The following is a 20,426-nucleotide window of genomic DNA, read 5'->3' on the forward strand; positions in this document are numbered from 1 at the left end:
TTGGCCCCGGGTGCCGCTGTCCGCGGGGCCGCATCGCCTCCGCCGCGTTCTTGGAGGTGTGCGGGGAGAGGTGAGCGGGGCAAATCGCCCATCAGCCGCCCTCAGCGCGGGGTGGAGCCGCTGGGCGGGCTCGTGCCTGCGGGCAGTGGGTGCCACGCGCTTGGCTTCCTCAGATGAGCTCAGGTTCGGGTGTTGGCAGAGGTGGTGGTGGTGGCTCTGTGCGTTTTGTCTGGCTTGGCAGCAAGAAGTTGCCTTCCGAGGTTTCTTCATCCGTTTTATAATGATCTGTAGGTCTGTTCTTAGTTACGTTGATTTTCTTGCTTACAGAGAATGCATCGGGCTGGAAAGGAGAGCTGGAGCGAGAGGAGCAGATCACAATGACTACAGAGCACTGATTGGTGATCACTCGTTTACTTTGCTTTTAAAATCTGCATGCCTGCATTAGGGTGCAGACTTCACTCAGATGATGTCCATATAGATACCTGTGTTTTCCTGTTGCAGGCTCATTGCCAGGTAACTTGGCCTTTGCAAAGGCTGCATTTTGCCTCATTGGTTCTGTGCTGTTGAATACCCTCCCTCCCCCATTTAAATGACAGATGCATGCAGGCCTAACATCTGAATCGCCTTTGTGTGTTTTCTTCTCTTTGCTCCTCCTTCCTCAGGTGCTCAGTGCAAGCCTCGTTGCATTACATTCACCTCTTGGTCAGTCATAAAGATGTTCAGTGCCAGCCAGTCCTCCAAAGCCCAGTTCCTGGACAAAGCACGGCAGGCCCGTGAGGAGCGACGTGAGCTGAAGGAGAGGGAGCGTGCTGCTGTGCAGATCCAGGCACTGGTCAGGAGGTTCCTCTGCCGATGTCACCTGCAGAAGGAGATCAGGTGTGTGGGGTTCTGCCCTCTGTGCCTTGCTGTGATCTGGAGAGGTGGGTTTGTAACCATTGCTCGTATTCCTCTCTTTCCTAGGAGAGAAGTGGAGGATTTCTTTGGGACAGCTGAACCTGGAGCGAGTAAAAGAAGTGCTCTTTCTGTCTTCAGAATTGCTAGGAAGCTGCTATTTGTATTTAATCATAAAGAGGACAAAGAGGTAAGGTTTCTGCTCTGATATTCTTCTTTCAATGACACTATCTAAACATATTCAATATGTTGATATATTACCTAGTGATTATGTAGGTACCTGCAATATATTTTGGCCTCAGAAATGTGATCTCTGCTCTTCTTGGAGAAGTCTGCCCATAGGACTGAAATAGAAGAACCCTTGAATTTTTCAGTAGTGGTTCCGTTCTCAGGGCACGGGTTAACAGATGTTTTTCCTGCTGACCATGCCAGCATCAGTAATTGAGCAGTGCCTTGCAATTTTGCTTGCCCTATCAGTTCTCCAGGCACATACACTGTGGCAAATCAACAGAGATCTGTCCTGACACAGGCAGATCTTCTGCGTTGCTCTGGCATGATGTGTAGATGAGCTTTCAGGGAATGAGGCATCAGCACTGTCAATGGGGAATGTGTATGACACTTGTTTTGATATGCAGATACTTTGCTCCCTCTGCTGAGCTGTTCCTAGTGCTTTTCCAGAATAGTCCTTACTGTGGTTACAGCTAATATTACCTCTTTTCTTTTGTTTTGCAGAGATTTGAAAAGCTGTGCCGTTGTATTCTTAATAGCATGGATGTTGAGAATGAACCAAAGGTCAGCAGGATTTTGGGTGGGAGGAGGAGGGGGGGAGCTGTGTGTGGAGGTTTAGCCTGGTGTTGTTTAAATTATTTAGATCTCAAAAGCTCCTGAGCGTTGCTGAGATTACCATGGTGAAGGTTTGGACAGGTTCCTTCGAATTCCTCTAATGTTTTTACAGTGCCTTTCTGTGGTGGCTGGAATGCTTTGACCAAGTGTTTTCTAAGAGAAATAACTTGGCTCCACTACTGGGTTCAGTGGGGCCCTGAGGAAGTTATTTGTTACAAAACTTCCTGGTAATGTATCTTGCCTATCAGTAGCACAAATACTGATCGCTGCTCCCATTTGTGTCCTGCCTTCCTCAGGTGTGGTATGTGTCACTGGCACTCTCCAAGGATCTCACACTCTTATGGATCAAACAGATCAAAGATATTTTGTGGTTTTGCTGTGAGTTTCTCAAGCAGCTTAAGGTAATTAATTTTGTTTTGTTTTGTTTGCCTGCATCTAACAGATCTGTAGTTTAGCACAGAGCTAATTAGGTTTATTATATCGGTGTTTGTTATTGCAGCCTGACATCTTACAAGACTCTAGACTGGTCAATTTGCACCTCACAATGCTTGTCACTTTCACAGACACTTCTACCTGGAAAATCCTTCGGGGAAAAGGTTGGTGCATCCAGTTCAGTAAAGGCACAGATCTAGGGGTCTCTCACACCAGAAGTATTCAGAGGATATAGGAATACATACTTTGTGTTTTTGCAGGGAATACCTAGATGAGGTAGATAAGTATAGTGAGGAAAGATGACTCTTATAGCTTAAGTGTTTTACTGAGATTCAATGTAAAATACTGCTAAAATAGTTGCCTTTCATATAGGGGAAAGCAATTGGTGCAAGAACAGTTTAAACTGATAAATCACTTTGTAGCTTGTAAGAGAATAAGCAGTGCAGCTGTGATATTGTTTTAGTAATGTCACTGTTTTAACCTGGAAGGTGAAACCCTGCGGCCTGCTATGAACCACATCTGTGCTAACATCATGGGGCATCTAAATCAGAAGGGATTTTATTCCGTGCTGCAGGTCAGTCTCAGGCTGATACAACTGTGTCTCCTATTTATTGCAAACAAGCCTCAGTTTTGTTCTGCAGTCCTTGTTCTGAAGAAGCTTTAATGAGCTCTGTGTGATGGTGTGTAAGGGAGAGGCTGGATGTGAGCACTGCTGATTTCTGTGTGGTTGTATTTTTTTTCTTCAGAGCAGTAAGGAGCAAATACATAAGGAGATATACAAAAAGGAGATGTCCTTTTTGGTTCCACTGCTGAATCTAAATGTTACTTAATCATCTCATAATGAGATGTAGAGGAAGCTCATTCATAAAGAGCAAGGGCTCTCGACTGTTTTTTTGCAAACTTTGCTGCTGACTTGCTGTATGAATTTGCTTTGTTTACTGTTTTACTGGGGAAAGGAACTGATGTCATTTTAATTAATCTTTTAAAATGAGAATGATATTACTAAGCAGCTATGAGCCTTGCCTGTTAATTCTAAAAAGCCTGGGAACCCTCTGAGTACGGTTCTGGAGTTCTGAGTGGAGTTCTGGAAAAGCAAGAGCAGAAGACAATCTAATTTGAGTCAAGTTTCTCCATATGCCATCATTAACCAAAAGCTCTTTTAGTTCTGCCCAACAATTAGTAGTAACTGGTTTCTAGGTCTTGGTGTGTTCTTGCTCTGCTTTGAAAGTAAACACAGTCTTTCAAGAACAGTTACGATCTTTTTCTGAATTCTGAGGTTTTAATGTTTCTTTTATTTCAGATTTTGCTAACCAATGGCTTGGCAAGATCCAGACCATCCTTGTCCAAAGGCTCTTTAACTGCCATCTTCTCTCTCGCATTGCGGTAAGGCAGCCAGAGCTGCTTGGGGTGATACACAGCCAAAATTCTCTTCGTAGAGCTTTGGAAGTCCTCTCTCTCTCCCCATCTCTTTATGCCTGTGAGGGTATTGTCCTGATGAAAGAGCAGCTTTAGGCAAATAGTTCACATTACTGTCATCATTTTTCAGGTTGAAGTGCTATTAAGTCAGCAGTAAATGTTGATGTCAGCCTAGACTTGAGTGCGGTTCCAGATCAGAGTATGGGATGTGTTTCTCTGTTGAACTGTCAGAGGGGAATGGAGCTCTCTGGATAAGTGTAGTTGTGACTCTTCACAATGAACTGCTGATGTCTGTGTACCCGTTCCTCAATTTGTAGGAGCAAAGCCCCTGAAACAAGAACCAAATGCAGGTTTTTCTGGTGGTTCTGTCTGTTCTGAAGAAAAGCATGCTGCAACTCTGACCTTGTCCCTGAAGAGCTCATGTCTTTTCACTTTAGCAGTCTGCAGCCTGTAACAGGCATTCTTTAAGACTTCAGTGATTCATCTGTCCCTATTCCCTTCTATAGCTGTCACTGCTGGGGTTATGAATTTGTGATGTTCAGTAGAGAAGCAGTGGATGCTCTTAGATATGTTACTTAACTTCTGCCTAAGGAAAACACTATTTAATTACTGTCAGCATGGCAGTAGGGAAATGGGAAACTTGAGAGGTATAGTGCATAACATTTATAACTCTCTGGGTGGTGTGGATGTGCTGTGCAAAAAATACATCATGCTGTGGACTGTTTGACTTACATTCTATTGTGTCGTGATCAATTTTGTAAACTTACTGTAGTAACAGAAATAAGTGAATTTTCTTTTTCCAGTTGTGTTTCTTGATGAGAGTAGAATCGGCAACCAGCCCTGAATGACCCAGTTAGAAAGACTGCTTCTTACTTTGCTAGATCGAGTTTCTTGCACTGAAGTATTTTTCTCCGTAGCCCTGTTGTTGCTGCACAGTTTTCAGACAATCTGCTGAGGTCCTTTCTGATCCATGTCATGTCTGTTCCTGCTATAATGACTCATCTTGCTACTCTAACACCTGAGGTGAGTGAGATAGTAGTACCAAATACGCACTGAATGTCACACAGCAGCACTTGTCATTCTGCTTTATCAGCTTTTAAGACAGAATACTGGCATTTCTCTCCCTATTTCATCTGTGTTCTGGAAGTGCTTCATCCTTCCACCCTCCAGATGCTCAGGGTCTAAATACTACAGAAGTCAATAACACCAGTGAGGTGTCGGACTGAACTCAAATAAATAAAATACAAGTGAAGACTTATGTACTACACACTTTGTATGTTTTTAATTTTCCATTTCTGCAGTTGTGGGTGGAGACTAAGCAGAAATCAGTCCGTTGCATGGCAGAGGTTCTGTGATATAACTAGCAGGCTGTCCACTTAATCTAATTTCCTGTCGGCTCCTCTGTGTAGCTTGGTGCAAGCAAGGTTTGTGTGAGATGGGCATTCTGTGCTCTTGCAGGCAGACAACTGAATATCTGCCTTCAACTAGAATGTGTCCTATTCAACTGCAAGGCTTTTAATTTCTTACTCTCCAACAGTTTTAACTTGCTGATCTAGAAAGAAAAGTTAATCCGGATTACTGGTGGCAGATAAGGTGTGGTTGCTCTGTATGGTTATTGGCAGCCTCACTCAGAGTTAAATTTTACATTTCAGCGTCTGGCAGTGATAGAATCTCATGATCTTTTCCGCAAATTCATCATATTTTTGAGTCGTGAAGCGCAGTGTCGAGATGTCTGCGTGTGCCTGGAAGGAAGTCACACTCTCTGCTTGTTGGGTAAGCACTTGTAAGACTTTATTTTGTGCTTCGAAGAGAGTCTTGAGCCAAATCTTCATTCTCCACAGATCAGAGCTGCCTCAGGCTCTCCATTTTTATCCTTACTTGGGTAGTTTCTAAATGATAATTGAAAACTGTTTTAGGATACTGCAAGTATGATTTAACAGTAAGGATATTAGGAGGCCCTTACAAATGGAAGAAGGGTTGGAGACCTGATCTTGTTTGCATGTCATCTTGTATACATGTGAAATATTATTGTGAAGTATTATCTCCACTTTCTTCTCACTTGGATTCCAAGAAAGTCCTGTAGTGTAGCAGATTTGAATCTAATTTCCCTAAATAGGTGTGCTACTGAAATATTTAAGTATACGTTTCAGGACCAGTTGGAACTCAAGAATCCCCGTAGCTGTAGCTTATAGTGCTTTGTAGAAGGTTTTGGTAGGATACAGATGAGAAGGCTGCAGGAGGATGCCAGAGTGACATCCTGCCTTCGTGGCTGACATGATGGAAATGGCTTCCTGCAGGGTAGCCTCTAGTAGTCATTTCTCACAGTAGTCCTCTTATGGTCTTGAAAATAGATGTGTGTTCATTTTGTCTCTTTTGTCTGTAACCTCTGTCCTGCAGTATCTGTTCCTCTTCTAAGCCTTGCTTTACTGGTTGTTCTGCCAGGTAATCTTGTGTACTTGGGCTCCTTGAATGATAAAGTACTTGAGGAAGAGACAGCTCATTTTGTGGGTGTGCTCATTCACATGCTCTCCTACTGCCAGAAATATGTTTCACAAAAGAAATCCAATCTGACCCACTGGCATCCTGTTCTGGGCTGGTTTTCACAGACTGTGGATTATGGGTAAGAGAGGAGGACCTCATGGTGATAGATGATTAAACTTCTCCATGTATTTTGTTGTTATTAGTGTGTTGTTTTTTTTTTTTAAGTTGCAGAGTGTTTTGAGCTTTGAGATAAGCAATGTAATTCTACTCAGAATAACTTATCAGACATTTCAGGATATATCTGCACAACTTAAACTGCTCCATTCATATACAAATTATTACATGAGGAAGTTCAATTAGTATTGTCAGACTGGTAACAGTGGCTGTGCTGGCACACTTGATTTAGGACTTAGGTATCTTTTGTTTTTTCAAATATTTTGTTCTTTTTTTCTTTTCTTTTCCTTTTTTTCCCCCCAGTGAGGACAAACTGCAGTGTGGGTACATGCTCCATTTTGACTGCAAGCTACATGTATCAGAATATCAGTGGTGTTTTATTCCAGCCTGCCTTCTAACACGTCTCTCTGACTTTTCTTTTAGATTGAATGAGTCCATGCCTCTGCTGACAAAGCAACTGCAGCATCTCTGGGGAGTCCATATGATCCGCATCCTCTTCAGTGATGTGCTCAGCAAGAAATTGCTAGAGAATCAGGAAATAGCTCAGCTGCCAACACAGCCAGTTTCCCCTCAGAACAGCCTCCCTATGAAGAGTCAGTTCTGCAGGGTTGCTTTTGTCTACATTTGTGTGTGTGTTTCTGTCTCCCAGTCTCACAGGAGTTGGACTTTTCTACTTAGCTAAAAGCTTTGAGTAATTACTTGCAGCAGCTGCTGCTGCTTAGGTGGGGATATGATCTCTGTAATTCCTGCTCACAGTGCCTCTGTGACCTGGGGCAAGTCTCTTACTTCGATGCTGTGAAAATATGTGCTTATTTTAGCAGTTTTTTTCATTGTTTTGCAAGTAGCTAAAGTGCTTACTGCATTGCTTAGTGCTTCCCAAGGCAAGATGGGGGAGGCCAGCTTCCCAGGTGAAAAGCAAGGTGAAGCTGGCTTGGGGGCTTGTGTTGCATGGTGATCCTGCAGAAGAGTATTGCAAATAAGACAGCTGTAATCTAGCAATTTTCCAGCTGCTAGCCATAGCAGTAGATTCTGTGGCTCATTAGTTACTGCACATTTGGTAAGGCTTCAGACTCAAGGGTAATGCCCCCACTGAAACATTCTTCTGCATTATTAGCAGCTGTACAACATTCTGTAAGAAAAATCCCCCAAAACCTACTGTCCATTGGTGACCCAGTTTGCTAAAACCCTCCATCCACAGGGTTGCAAAACTGCTAAGGATAAGAAATGGTTTGGAATAACCCGTATGTCCTGAGCCATTGTTTCATGTTCTTCCATCACCAGATCTTTTCAAGAGAGCTTTTCAGAAGTCTGCATCCGTGCGCAACATTCTGAAGCCTGTTGGGGGCAAGCGAGTGGACTCTGCTGAAGTGCAGAAGGTGTGCAGTATCTGTGTCCTCTACCAAACTACTCTCACCACGCTAACGCAGATACGCCTGCAGATACTCACAGGTCAGGGCACATCTGTGCTTCTCAAATCATGTAAAAAAGTGGAGGAAAAAATAGCATTTTCTTATTAAATTCTGTTGACTTGTCAGTAATAAAGCTACCAACAGTTTATTGACTGGTTGGATGAAAGGCTTGTTCCATCCTGAATCATACATCTCATCAATAACATTCTTTATCAAGCATTAGCTCTCCAGAATACGAATTGAAGCACGTTTTTCCTATAGTGAGACTTTGCTTACTCCATATCAAACTTAAGACTAAGTCAGTCTTAAGCCTCACAGTATTAATTTTTGCAGTGGAAACACTGAATGTTTTCATACATTTTTAAGAACAGATTACCTGATCTCCAAATGGATGAAGAGGAAGGTAAATGCTCTCTTGCTCTAGTGCCTATGGCAGAGGAATGAGTCCAGAGTAGGAAAGGGTTGCAGATACGCGAGCAGTTCATACCTTGTTAAAAAGGTCTTTCTGCTTTCCTGGTGTCTCCTAATGCAGACGTGTGATCCCTGTGTTCCCTTCAAGTAAAGGATTACTTTGCAAAAGGATCTATCAGCACCAAGCTCTGTTTTTCTCCTTGAGCCTGCATGACTAAGCAGGCAGGAAAAGCTTTACTGAACGTGCTTTGTATTTTTTTCATTGCTAGGCCTCACTTACTTGGATGATCTGTTGCCCAAATTATGGGCTTTTATCTGTGAGCTGGGACCACAGGGCGGGTTAAAGCTCTTCTTGGAATGCCTGAATAATGACACGGAAGAATCCAAGAGGCTGCTGGCCATGTTGATGCTCTTCTGTGACTGCTCCCGCCACCTTATCACGTAGGTAGCAAGCAAAGGGTGCTCTCTATATCTGTAATGTAAAACTCTCGTGTTCCTTAGGTTTCAAGAGAAATAATTAAGGTATTGCTGTCTTTGCATAAAGATAACAAGGTAATGTAAAGCAGCAGGGTTCTTGAATGTAATCCTGAGAAAGGATTACGTTCAGAAGGACTTCCCCCATCAGCCTTTTGCTGCTTCAGGAGCATACAGCTGGCTGAAGGGACAACAAAAGACTGGAAAAAGTAAGGGGGGGGAGAAACGTTCCTCTTACAGCTTGTGGGCAGCAACTGCATCAATCCAATGCATATACCTTGGTGTAGACATCTTTGAAGGATGGTGATACAGTACTGCTGCAAGAAAGCTTGGCAGCTTATGTGCTTCTGTTTGCAGCTCTGTTGCTGTCTTGCTCATTGGCTTCTGCAGCACAAAGAGTGGGGAAAAAGGGTAGGAAATTGTCCTTGCTGGTCAGTAGAGACTGTTTTGATGATGAAAAAGCTCTCTTTGGGACTAGCCCACAGTTCCTTTTAACTGTGAAATACTGCCTGTGCTTGTATCTCAGACCCTTCCTGCTGTCTAATGTTACAGTCAGATGTCAATCAAAATCAATAAATGAGGATTAGTTGTTTGTGCCTTCAGATTCTCATGGGTGTCAGTCATCACAGAAATAAGCTGCTGCTAAAGGATAATGTGCCTTTATGAAAATTTCAAAAGGGAATTAAATCAACACTTGTACATTTGCATTTGTTTTCTCTGATAGGATTCTTGATGACATAGAAGTCTATGAAGAGCAGATTTCATTCAAACTGGAAGAGCTTGTTACCATCTCATCTTTTCTGAATTCTTTTGTGTTTAAGATGATCTGGGATGGAATTGTGGGTAAGTGCTTTTAGTAGCTTAAGTTGAGGATGCTAGAAGAACAATATGCAGCATTAATTTTGGAATTGGAAGCTTCTACTAATTACTCTGCACAGAATCATGACGTTATGTGGCTCAAGAACATATCACAGTGTTCTGATGTCCAGATGCTACTGTCGTGCTTGGCACCAAATACCATGCACTCATCTACTACAAAAGAGAATTTGTTTACCAGGCATGATGGGCATAATAGCTTTTGTCATCTTGCTAGAGTTTCTGAAAATATGTAGTGTCAATCTGTATGTGGATATAACTTGAGTGCAGCTTAGTTCTGACAATGAGATAGGGTAGTCTGTTTTTGTTCTGATGGTTTGGTTGGAGCTTGCTGAGATGGCCTTGATGTGGCTAAGAGTTCTTCACTTTGATCAAAGAAGTCTTTTGGGAGGCACAAAAATCTTACTTTCTTCTGAATGCAGCGGAGGTCAGAAGAAATACTCTCCTGTTAGTGTGGGGGAGATGATCAACGTGTTGCTCTTGGACACTCCTGTTACTTAGGGCACCTGACATTGCTGCTTTCTTCCTTTTGTTCAGAGAACGCCAGGGGGGAGACGCTGGAGCTCTTTCACTCCGTCCATGGCTGGCTCATGGTCTTGTATGAGAGGGACTGCCGCAGGCGTTTTGCTCCTGAGGACCACTGGTTACGGAAGTAAGTGTCCCAGCTCACAGTAAGGGTCACGTGCAGCTGTGTGCTTGCCCAGGGTGTCAGCTTCCCCGTGGGAGTTTGGTTTGGGATCCTTTCCTTTACATTGAGTGCATCTCGTGCTGCACCTGAGACTGAGTCAGAAATACGTCCTGTATTGATTGCATTTAAGAATACCCTTTCTCTGTGGCTTAAATACTCTGCAGAGGTGCTTCTCTTAGTGATTAGCTGCTACTTGTGGAAGCTGGTGCTTTGAAAAGTGGCTGAGTACCTAACAGCCTGCGTACCTCTGGCCTTCCTAGATGTGTATGCCTGAGTATTTCAGTCACATTTGAAATCATTACAGGTTTCCTCTTTGTTCTACCCCCAGCTGTTTACCACACCTGGGCACTTCCCTGGGATCTCTAAGTCTGTTCCTTTTCTTGTAAGGGACCTCAAACCCAGCGTGCTCTTCCAGGAGCTGGACAAGGACAAGAAACGAGCTCAGCTGCTCCTGCAGTACATCCCACATGTCATTCCCCACAAGAATGTGAGTGGGATGGGGGAAAGGGTGGAGGCTGAGAGGTTGGCTTTGGACAGAAGGGACACGTGTCCTGGGCATTTTGTAAAGTGGAGCTTGTGAATGAAATATTAATTAAACTAAGGGCTTTATCTGCCTCAGTGGGGAATGAGGAGGCAGATCTCCCTGTTGGTAGTGAGTTAGTGACAGTAGCATCACTGGGTCAGGGAATGGACAACCTAGAGCCAGATCCTACCGTATATTAGAAACATCTGAAAGCCCTGCTGCACTGGAGGGTGAGTAGGATCCCTGTGGATGAAGGCTTATCTTTATTTTCTTTCTAAGAGGGTGCTGCTTTTCCGAAACATGGTTACAAAGGAGAAGGAGAAGCTTGGGCTGGTTGAAACCAGCTCCGCATCACCTCATGTCACACACATCACTATCCGCCGCTCACGAATGTTGGAGGTGAGTGATATGCCTTGCAGAAGTCAACTAACAAGGCAGTAATTTGGCCTGACAAAAGGGGGTGTGAATATGTTTATCTTCTCTCAAGGAGACCCTGTGGGACTCCCCATGCAATTCTGCCTGCCTTTTTTTCATGAGTTGATAAGACAGAAACATGCTGGACTTTATTTCAGTTCAGACTAAAGCTTGGAGTTTCGACTAGGAAAAATGCCAGTCTTTTTGGAGACCAAAACTCAATGATACACATGGAGATTTTTGTGGTGCATCTCTATCTCCTGTGCTGCATGTCTGTGTGAGTGTTTTCATGTGTCTTTCCACATCTTGTCCTGGGGTTTCCTGGTCTGTTTAGGATGGATATGAACAGCTACGGCAGCTTTCCCAGAACGCCATGAAGGGAGTGATCAGAGTGAAATTTGTGAATGATCTGGGTGTCGACGAGGCTGGTATTGATCAAGATGGTGTCTTCAAAGAGTTCCTGGAGGAGATAATAAAGAAAGTGTTTGACCCTGCACTCAACTTGTTCAAGGTACAGTGTGGGGCTGCAGATGCTGACTGTGATGACCAGCTGCAGGCAGAAGCAGGCTGGCTCACTGTGCTCTTATCTCTGTGTGCAGACAACCAGTGGTGATGAGAGGCTGTATCCATCCCCAACATCCTATATTCATGAGAACTACCTGCAGCTCTTTGAGTTTGTGGGGAAGATGCTTGGGAAGGCTGTATATGAGGTAAGCCAAAAGTGCTGTGCTAGGATATTTTTATTGTTAGCACAGTGCTAAACCAAAGACATCACACATAGTAAGCATGCCGTGTGACCTCATGTATTTATTGCCTGCAGGGAATAGTTGTGGATGTACCATTCGCTTCCTTCTTCTTGAGTCAGCTTCTTGGACACCACCACAGTGTCTTCTACAGCTCTGTAGATGAACTTCCCTCCTTGGACTCTGAGTTTTATAAAAATCTCACTTCAATTAAGGTTTGAGCATTACTACTTCTGCTGTTCAACTCCCTTATCACTGGCTGCTGCTAGACTTTCAAATGCCTTTAGGATATTTGAAAAGCATCCCAAAAGTAATAGAGCAGTGGAGATGCCTGCTGGTTCTGAAGCAATATAACATGAAGCTGTCCTGTGTTTTTACCGAGACAAGCAGGGATAAAAAAGGAGTCTGAAGGTGTAAACTAGGAATTACTGATTTCTATTTCCAGAGGTTTAGCTTCAGCTCTTGTACAGTCTCTCCATAACTTTGAGCAAGTCATGTATGCATTATGCTTTTGTGCCTGGTGCCTTCTGGTGGTCACTTAATGAGAGAGTGATATACAGAAATGAAGAGCTGCTGTTCCTGCTGCTTAACACTAACTCCTTTGCCTTTTTCTGTTCCTGTAGCGTTATGATGGTGATATCAGTGACTTGGGCTTAACGCTGTCCTACGATGAAGATGTGATGGGTCAGGTAGGCTTTTATTCAATGACTTTTGGACCTTATCTCAGCTCTTGTGCTAGCTGTTGATTAGCAGAGTTCTGGGTACTGATATTCTGAGTTCAGGGTCCTGGCTCAGGCAGTCCCTCTTTGTTAGATCCTAGTTGCTCCCTGTGGGACCATCTCCCTCACTTCTGGCTGCTGTTACCAGGAAGAGCTTCTGAAGCATTGAAAGCAATCCTGAGAACTGATCACTGCCACTGCTGTTAAAAAGCTTCTGATGATGGAATTGGCAGATTGTGAATATGAGCAGTTAGCAGCAGAACTAGGTTTGACTCCTGAGCAGAAGTATCCTATCTTTTCTCAGTGTCCATAGGGCAGAGAGACTCACCTGCAGACTGTGTAGCCAGCAGAAGGCATCTGTTCTCTCTAATGTGAGCTTTCTGCTCAAACTTGTGCTTCACTGAGTGCTTTTCACTCTGTGATTCTGGATATGTAATATGGATGCTTTATTTGGCCTCATCTAACCAAGGATTTTGAGGAGACTGACTGATAAATGGCCTTGTTTGACTGCGGGTAGGACTTAACTCTGCTATTCCTTTCACAGAAAAAATGGCTGTGCTGAAAGGTTGGCTCCAATTCAGAGCTTGTCTGAATCAGCAGCTCAGCTGTAGGATTCTGTGGCTTCATTCAATATTTATCTGTGGGCAGAGAATAGCTTTTTCATTGAGAAAGTTTGCCCGCTGGCCCTTAATTTTTTCCAGTGCAAAGATTTTTACTTTTTAGTTGAAAAACATTTTGTGTTTTTCCTATACAACTAGTTTTCTTCTCTCTTAAAAAGAATCTGTGTGAGTGGCAAGGAAATCTTTTTAACGTAACAGTTTCTGTGATGGAAACTTGAAGTTTGACAGTAAGGCACTTGGCCTTGAAAAGAAAAGTCTGTAGACCTCTATGTGAAGATTTGATGATACGTGGTTGCACTTGTGCACTGGATTCTGTGAAGTTCTTCTCAGCCACTGGTGCTGCAGCGGGTTCATAGCTGGAAGACATGGGTAGATAAGAATAAGATGCCTTTGCTGTCTGCAAATTCTATGAGAAGACCACTACTAGAGCTAAGGTAGCTCAGAGACCAGTAAGTCATGGAGTGCTAATCAGGGGCATTTGAGCACCAGGCAGGATGGAGATCCTTCCTAGCCATCTCACTTTCCAAGTGTGCTCTGCTTCGTGTTGTGAGTGCCCATCTGGAAGGACAGTGAACTCCAGGGAGCTCTGTCACTCAGCAGCCACAGGTAAGACCTCTGGAGCAGATAGCTTTGAGTTGGGCTGTTAGACCACGCTTTGCAAAGGCTCTGAGGCTGTTCAGTCTCTACTGTGGGATTGTGACAGCCCCCCAAGGCTCTTTGAATTGATTTGCATGTGGTTCAGCAGTGATGGAGCAGAGGAGATGAGGGCTTCCTCAAAGATGTGCTGGCGCCGCTGGTGGGAGAGTTGGAGAGTTCCCTACTGTTCAATTGCTATGTTAACAGTTAAGTGAAACTGGTTTGAGGCAGAAGTGGGATTGTTACTTAAATTTTAAATCCTACTGTTTTATTGTAAAAATAAATGTTTTATGGGGAGGCAACAGCTTAGCGTGACATTTCTTTCCATTGTGGTTCCAGGCAGTAATTAGCAATACAATCATTTCTTCCCTCAGCTTGTTTGCCATGAACTTGTTCCTGGAGGGAAGACCATTCCCGTTACCAATGAAAATAAGTAAGTACAGCAATTAGATTTTTAAGGTCACCACTGCAAAATACTTTATTCTAGTTCCTTGGGCTTGCATCTGGAATGAATTGAGATAGATTAGAGTAGAAGGAGCCCATAAATATCTTAATAGAATTTACTGGTTACAGTTCATCGGCAGAAATTGTATTAAATTCGATTTGCAAAATAGAAATTGACAATTTACTTCTTGCAACAGTGTTTCTGAGGTCAAAGGCACACAGTCTGTGAGATTCTGCAGGATTTAATGATGGTGATAGATGCAGACAGATGGATTCAAAGCAATTCAGGCACACAGTCGTGAACACAGAGGGCACAGATGCTCAAAGACACCTTGGAGCAGACAGATCTTCTCAAAATGATAACATGTGGCAGTTGTATAAAGCACTGTTCTTCAGAAGAGACAGTGGTGAATTCAAATGTAGTCGACAGTCGTACTTTAGACACAGGAAATCAGAGGAGACACTGAGCCCTGTAGCTATTTTCACAGATAACCGGCTTTTAGATAGTTATCATAAATGTCAACTCCAGAGCCTGAAAACCAAACCCACCTTTCTGTTCCCTTCATTTTTTTTTTCTTAGCTATACCCTTCAGTGATCGTAAATGCAAGATAAAATACTTATTGTGCAGATGTGTGTTAGAACTGGTAATCTGGGGTTTGTTCTCTTTAATGGTAAATGAAAGCTGGATCCTACCTGAAGATTCATCTTTGTTAGTGTGCTTTGCAATCTGATGTGCCCACTCTTTTTCCCTCTTGAGCTCTTACTGAGGAGTTTGCATTTGAAAGGATCTTTCTGTGGCTTGTCAGAAGTCAGCTCAGGGAGGAAGTTGAAAGTCCTGTATGTTGCTGTGCTCTCTTACAGCAGAAACTTTGAAGCTTTTGTGCAGATGAACGCACAAATTGGTAGCTGGGAGGGAGCACAAGTATTATAAAATGGAAGCAATCCAGGAAAAAGTTCTTTCTCTCAATGACAGAGTGAGGTTACCTTGCTGAAAACACAGGCAACATAAATGTGGTGGTGTTTGCCTCGGAGCTGATGAGCAGCAAGCTCTCTTGTTTTGGCTGGTGGTAAGCAGAGGAAGTCTGGTGCCTCCTTTTAATAAACAGCGTGTCTCTTCTTCTGCACTACTGGGGTGAAGGTGAAAATCTCCTCCCTTTTCTTAGTGTGTTAATTCCAGGTGCAGTGAGGGTTCTGCAAAGCACGATCCCTTAGTCTTAAGGTATTGAAAAAAAGGCAAAAATAGCAAAGTATTTCATAGTCTGAGGTGGATCTCTCGCTGCTCTGGCTCTTTGGCTGCCACCTTCCCTCTCGCACACAGGATCAGCTACATCCATCTGATGGCTCACTTCCGGATGCACACACAGATCAAGAGTCAGACAGCAGCGCTCATCAGCGGATTCAGGTCGATCATTAAGCCTGAGTGGATTCGTATGTTCTCTGCACCAGAGCTGCAGCGACTGATCTCTGGTGACAATGCTGAGATTGACCTCGAGGACTTAAAGTAAGTGACCAACCGAGTCTGCTGGTCTTTTCATTCAGCAAATCAAGCTGTTGTTACTCTGTGGTCGTTTGGAGGTTTGCAGGAGACTGATCCATTCCCACCTATCTGTTTGTCCTAATGGGAATTACGAGCAGATGGAAGGAAATTGAATGAATACTAAGTTCCTTGAAGCTAATCTGGACAAAGTGTTAATGAATGCGAAGGGTTCTTTCCTCTACTGGCATGCAGTGGTTCCCAAGAGCACAATTTCTGTCCTTTCCTCTGATCAAGCACTCAGTAAGCATTTGTGGGGCTCTGTGCTGGCAGCGTTTGCTATAGCAGTGAACCCTGACTCATGGTAGCAGTACTGATCCTTCCAGCACTTGTGTGCTGGCAGCTGTGACCTTGCTGCTGCAGTGGGATGCAAACCTGTCACAACCTTTTTCTCTCCAGAAAACACACAGTGTACTATGGGGGCTTCCATGGGAGTCATCGGGTCATTATCTGGTTGTGGGACATCCTAGCCAATGACTTCAGCCCTGAGGAGAGAGCCATGTTTCTGAAGGTAAGTGCAGTCTCTTCAGCCCAACTTGGAATTCGGGGTAGTTGAGTCAGTGCTGTTCTCCTCCTGTTACCTGTTTTCTGCCCTAATAGAAAGAATATCAGAATGCTGAGTGCCTTAAAATCGACACTCTGCTCCCCTGGTGGGGGTGCCCTGGAAGCAGAGTTCTATAAATGCTCTTTTGTTAACACGAATAGTGCTGCATGGATGGCAGTTCTCAAAGGCTAGAAGAGCTGAGCACAAAGCCCATCAGTATTGTATGGTGGGGTGCTCAGATGCCAGTCTGAGCAGCTGTTTGCTGTGACTGCATTAGCCACGTGTCTGTTACAGCCAGGCTGCTCTCACTGCTGCTGTCTTTCACTGTCCATCACTTTTTCAGTTTGTTACCAGCTGCTCTAGGCCTCCACTTCTGGGCTTTGCCTACCTCAAGCCTCCATTTTCCATCCGTTGTGTGGAAGTCTCTGATGACCAGGTAGGCAGCCTGCTGGCTCGTGTCTCATGCATTCCTTGCCACGCTTCTGGCAGGCCTCTTTCCCTGCCCAGCCTCCTCATCTCTATCCAACCAGGAAACTAAACAATAAAGATGTGTATTCTACAAATGAAGGTGAAAACAGCCTTTCACTAACCGAATGCATATGGCTGTAGCTCCCTCCTTCCCAACACAGCAGCAGCTGGGCTCTTCATGCTAACCTGCAGAGTTGTGCTTTCTCCTCACACATGACCTCCTCATGCTTCTGATCCTGTTCCACGGTGCCTCCTGCTTGTGTAATGGCACTTGGAGTTAAAAGCAGCTCATTGCTAGCAGCTGTGGGAGGACAGGGTTTTAGGATCTGATTCTCCCTCTTCCCAGCTCTGTTAGCACCTCTTTGCCTTGTGTATATGCAAAATGAGCTCAGCATTTCTGCCCTGTTCCAGGACACCGGTGACACACTGGGCAGTGTGCTACGGGGCTTCTTCACCATCCGCAAGAAAGAGCCAGGTGGGCGTCTCCCAACCTCCTCCACGTGTTTCAACCTCCTCAAGCTTCCCAACTACAGCAAGAAGAGCATTCTGCGGGAGAAGCTGCGCTATGCCATCAGCATGAACACTGGCTTCGAGTTATCCTAGTTGCCGTGACCCTGGACTCCACAACAGGGCTCTCAGGGCTGCTGACTGCTGCTGGAGGTGGAGGCCTTCGCACACAGCACATCAGCTCCGTGGGGGCTGACTGCTCACTCGAGGGCTGGAGAGATGCAGCTGATCGTAGAGGTTAACAGGGAAGAGCTTCTGGGCTAGACAGGGCTGGCTCTTTTTGGGCACTCCTCCAGGATGAAGGAGGCGATGGGCCTGATCCAATACTCTTCACTTGACACCCACGTAAATCATCTTTAAAAGCAAACCCCGGGGGAGCATAAAAGGAACATTAAAAGTGCCAGTCAGATTAGTGACCGTCATACCCTCAGCAGGCGGCTGCCTCTGCAGGAATATTTCTTTTTCCTTTCCCAGGAGATGGTCTGGTTTCTTACTGGGTGGAAGCCGATCAGTGAAAAGCTGCATAAAGGCAGAAATGGGACCGAGCCCACAAGGAGACAAGCACAAAGCTGCAGTGCTGGACGTGCCACAAACAGGCACTCATTACTCAGGTCAGGTAACGCGTGAGGGCTTTCTGATGCCCTTACTCCATGTAAGGCCCTTGCATTTGTCTCAGAGAATGAACCACTAGCCCAGCCTCGAGATGCAGCAGGTTAAATGCAAACAGATGGACCCTGCCATTCTCAGGAAGGCTTTGGAGCACTGTAGGTTAAGAGCTCAAGCAGCAGGCATGGGGGGGTCAGCGTGCTGAGCCAGCTGTGCCTCTGCCAGGCTCTTGCTAGAGCTGTGATTTGGACAAAAGGGGTGGTTGGAATTTGTTTGGGAGCAGAAAAGGTTTAATTTTATTTAGCTGGAAGCTGGCACATGGCTTGGGTAGCCCTCGCTCCCCAGCAGAGTTGCAGTGGGACGGGTGCCCCCTGTGCTTTCTGGAAGGGGAGTGTGTCAGGCTGCCCAGAGCCTTCTGAAAACCTCTGCTGGCAAAGCTTCACTACTTGGATGGAAGTTTCACTTTGTCTGCAATCTCTTTTGTTAGGGAGATGCGCTGTTGTGAACCCAGACTTGGCCTCTGTGTAACAGCCACATTTGCTTTGTTGCCAAAGTCTTTGTTTTAGTTGCTTTGCCTCTTTCTGGCCTTATTTTTACAAGCTGATGTTTGCCTGTAACAGGCAGCTTTTTCAGGTTTTGTTTGTGAAAGAAAGGGTGTGAGTGGGGGTGTGCATGTGTGTGTTGGGAAGGCGTGGAGCCTTCCTGGAGTTTCTACTGATATCCAGAGCCTGATCCGTCATGTCTCTGCAGCTTCACCTTCCTCTGCCTAGGTGTGCTCAGCAAAACACAGAGGGAGGTTCCTGGGCTCTCTGGAAGGCCCTCTTAACCACCCTAACCACTGTGTGCTGCATGTCAGACTAGAAAATACATGGCAGCGTTCAACCCAGAGTACAGAAATGCCCTTTGCTTTATCTTTCTTTGTTCTATATGGCGTTAACTGATTTCCAGAGAAAATGGAGGTGCCTGGAGATGCATCTGGAAAGCAGTGTTGAGTCCTTTTTCTTAATCATCTCAGTAATAGAAAGCAGGAGTGATTGGAAATGTTAGCAAGGACACAAATGTCTGCATTCCGAGAATTCAAGATGCTGGACTAAGTCCAAAGAAGATAAAGATGATGGCAGAAATTGTTTGGGGTTGTTCTTGTGTTGTTTTTGTTTTTTTTTTTACTTAAAGAGCATTTCAGCGTTAGGCTGTTAACTGTGTAGCTGAGAGGCTTAGGCTCTGAGTTGTACCATCCCTAATTAAAGTATAACACCATCCTATTCCTAGGATTCTCAACGAGCACAGTGATCATTGTGTGAAAGGCTTTGAACGCAATGAAGTAAAATCTTTGCTCCTCTTTTTTCCCTTTGTTCCTCAGGAGTACAATTCTAGAAAAGATCTTAATGTGGTCTTAGCCAGGTCTCTCCCAACCTGGAAATATTGCACTACCAGACAGTACATCCGATTTTGTAGCTAGCAGATAAAATGTGATTGTGTAGTAAGCACCCTGGTGACCGTGTGTGCAACAATAATATTTCTTTTGAGTAGCTGACTCCTGTACAACTGAGAGTCTTTGATACGATTTCAGCCGAGCAGAAGGCTGAGACCCATTCCCTGCCTGCACTGCTGTATTCTGCACGGGTGTCCTTTGTAGGACAGGGATGGCTTTGCCACGGGAGATTAATGACTATTTTTTCTATAGAAGACTTGCTGCTGTGGAGACCTTGGTACATCTCTTGTATAAACAATGCAGGAAAGAGAAAAAATAAACCTGGTATGATGATTGGATGGTGGTTCTTCTTTTCCCAAAGGGGTAGGGAAACCACAGGGTGTAATGTGCAGAGTGCACAGCAGAGTGGGAGCAGAGCTTTGGGGCATCAGTTCCTCTGCCAGCAGGCTTTGGGGTGGGCATGGAGGCTGCTGGGTACTTGGGGGTCCCTTTTTTTCAGGCTGGTTCCTGGCACACGTGCTCTGGCAGCCCTGAGCCAGGCTCCCTGGGCACTGCCTACGTGGCTGAGAGCAGCTCTGAGCCTGGAAGGGACCTGGCAGGGTTCCTTGGAGCAGGATCGGTGTTCTAGAATATGCTTGGAGAAATGCTGTGCAGTCTTGCAGGGTGCTGTGATAGCCCTTAAGGGGAGTTTGTTGTCTTCAGTGTAAGCAGGTGCTTGTGAGGCCCTTCGTATCACACAGAGCCGTGGCTGCTGGTCCTGCTTCCCTGCAGTGCTTGGGGCAGCCCCGTGGGCTCTGGGGCTCAGCTGGGGCGAGGGCTCGGTGGGAGCGTGGCCCAGGGCTCCCAGTCAGTGTGCAAGCACCATTGTTTTGACACTGAGGCATATGGCACCATCAGAAACAGCAAAAAGAAATCTCGCAGCAGATGCTACGAAGGCAGAAAGCTGGCAACAGACAGGCAGGCCTGCAAAATGCCTGCTTCTACGGCACCGAGAAGTGAGCACGAGCTTGTCAGGGCTGGTTCTGTGCACAGTGAGGTGCTGGGACCGTGCACATGAGGTATGGAGCAGAGCTGGATTGCTTGACCTGGAGTGGGGCAGGGGCATATTTTGGGAGCAGACAGCTCTTCTTGCTGCTGTTT

General features: G+C 45.0%; 1 protein-coding gene across 3 annotated transcripts in view; it reads left to right on the top strand.

Annotated features, from left to right (window-relative positions):
• The window catches only part of UBE3B (ubiquitin protein ligase E3B), a 20,867-nt gene extending 1,245 nt beyond the window's left edge, over positions 1–19,622 (top strand). Inside the window, exons 1-28 of one of the 3 annotated variants that reach the window (XM_010720222.2) lie at positions 1–70; positions 328–513; positions 663–876; positions 961–1,081; positions 1,624–1,683; positions 2,031–2,135; positions 2,234–2,330; positions 2,655–2,740; positions 3,467–3,549; positions 4,500–4,605; positions 5,235–5,355; positions 6,025–6,202; positions 6,661–6,830; positions 7,519–7,686; positions 8,327–8,498; positions 9,256–9,374; positions 9,945–10,059; positions 10,483–10,582; positions 10,898–11,017; positions 11,367–11,543; positions 11,632–11,742; positions 11,853–11,990; positions 12,399–12,464; positions 14,125–14,183; positions 15,514–15,696; positions 16,129–16,240; positions 16,617–16,709; positions 17,153–19,622. In XM_010720222.2, the coding sequence (XP_010718524.1) occupies positions 716–876; positions 961–1,081; positions 1,624–1,683; positions 2,031–2,135; positions 2,234–2,330; positions 2,655–2,740; positions 3,467–3,549; positions 4,500–4,605; positions 5,235–5,355; positions 6,025–6,202; positions 6,661–6,830; positions 7,519–7,686; positions 8,327–8,498; positions 9,256–9,374; positions 9,945–10,059; positions 10,483–10,582; positions 10,898–11,017; positions 11,367–11,543; positions 11,632–11,742; positions 11,853–11,990; positions 12,399–12,464; positions 14,125–14,183; positions 15,514–15,696; positions 16,129–16,240; positions 16,617–16,709; positions 17,153–17,344 (3,213 nt within the window). In that variant the 5' untranslated portion in view covers positions 1–70; positions 328–513; positions 663–715 and the 3' untranslated portion in view covers positions 17,345–19,622. The remainder of the gene's footprint in view (positions 71–327; positions 514–662; positions 877–960; positions 1,082–1,623; positions 1,684–2,030; positions 2,136–2,233; positions 2,331–2,654; positions 2,741–3,466; positions 3,550–4,499; positions 4,606–5,234; positions 5,356–6,024; positions 6,203–6,660; positions 6,831–7,518; positions 7,687–8,326; positions 8,499–9,255; positions 9,375–9,944; positions 10,060–10,482; positions 10,583–10,897; positions 11,018–11,366; positions 11,544–11,631; positions 11,743–11,852; positions 11,991–12,398; positions 12,465–14,124; positions 14,184–15,513; positions 15,697–16,128; positions 16,241–16,616; positions 16,710–17,152) is intronic. The other 2 variants (XM_019621064.2, XM_010720223.2) reach the window with 2 other exon arrangements.
• The last annotated feature ends 804 nt before the right edge of the window (positions 19,623–20,426 follow it).

This window comes from Meleagris gallopavo, chromosome 17, assembly GCF_000146605.3.
Source record: "Meleagris gallopavo isolate NT-WF06-2002-E0010 breed Aviagen turkey brand Nicholas breeding stock chromosome 17, Turkey_5.1, whole genome shotgun sequence".
In the NCBI taxonomy this organism is placed as follows: Eukaryota; Metazoa; Chordata; class Aves; order Galliformes; family Phasianidae; genus Meleagris; species Meleagris gallopavo.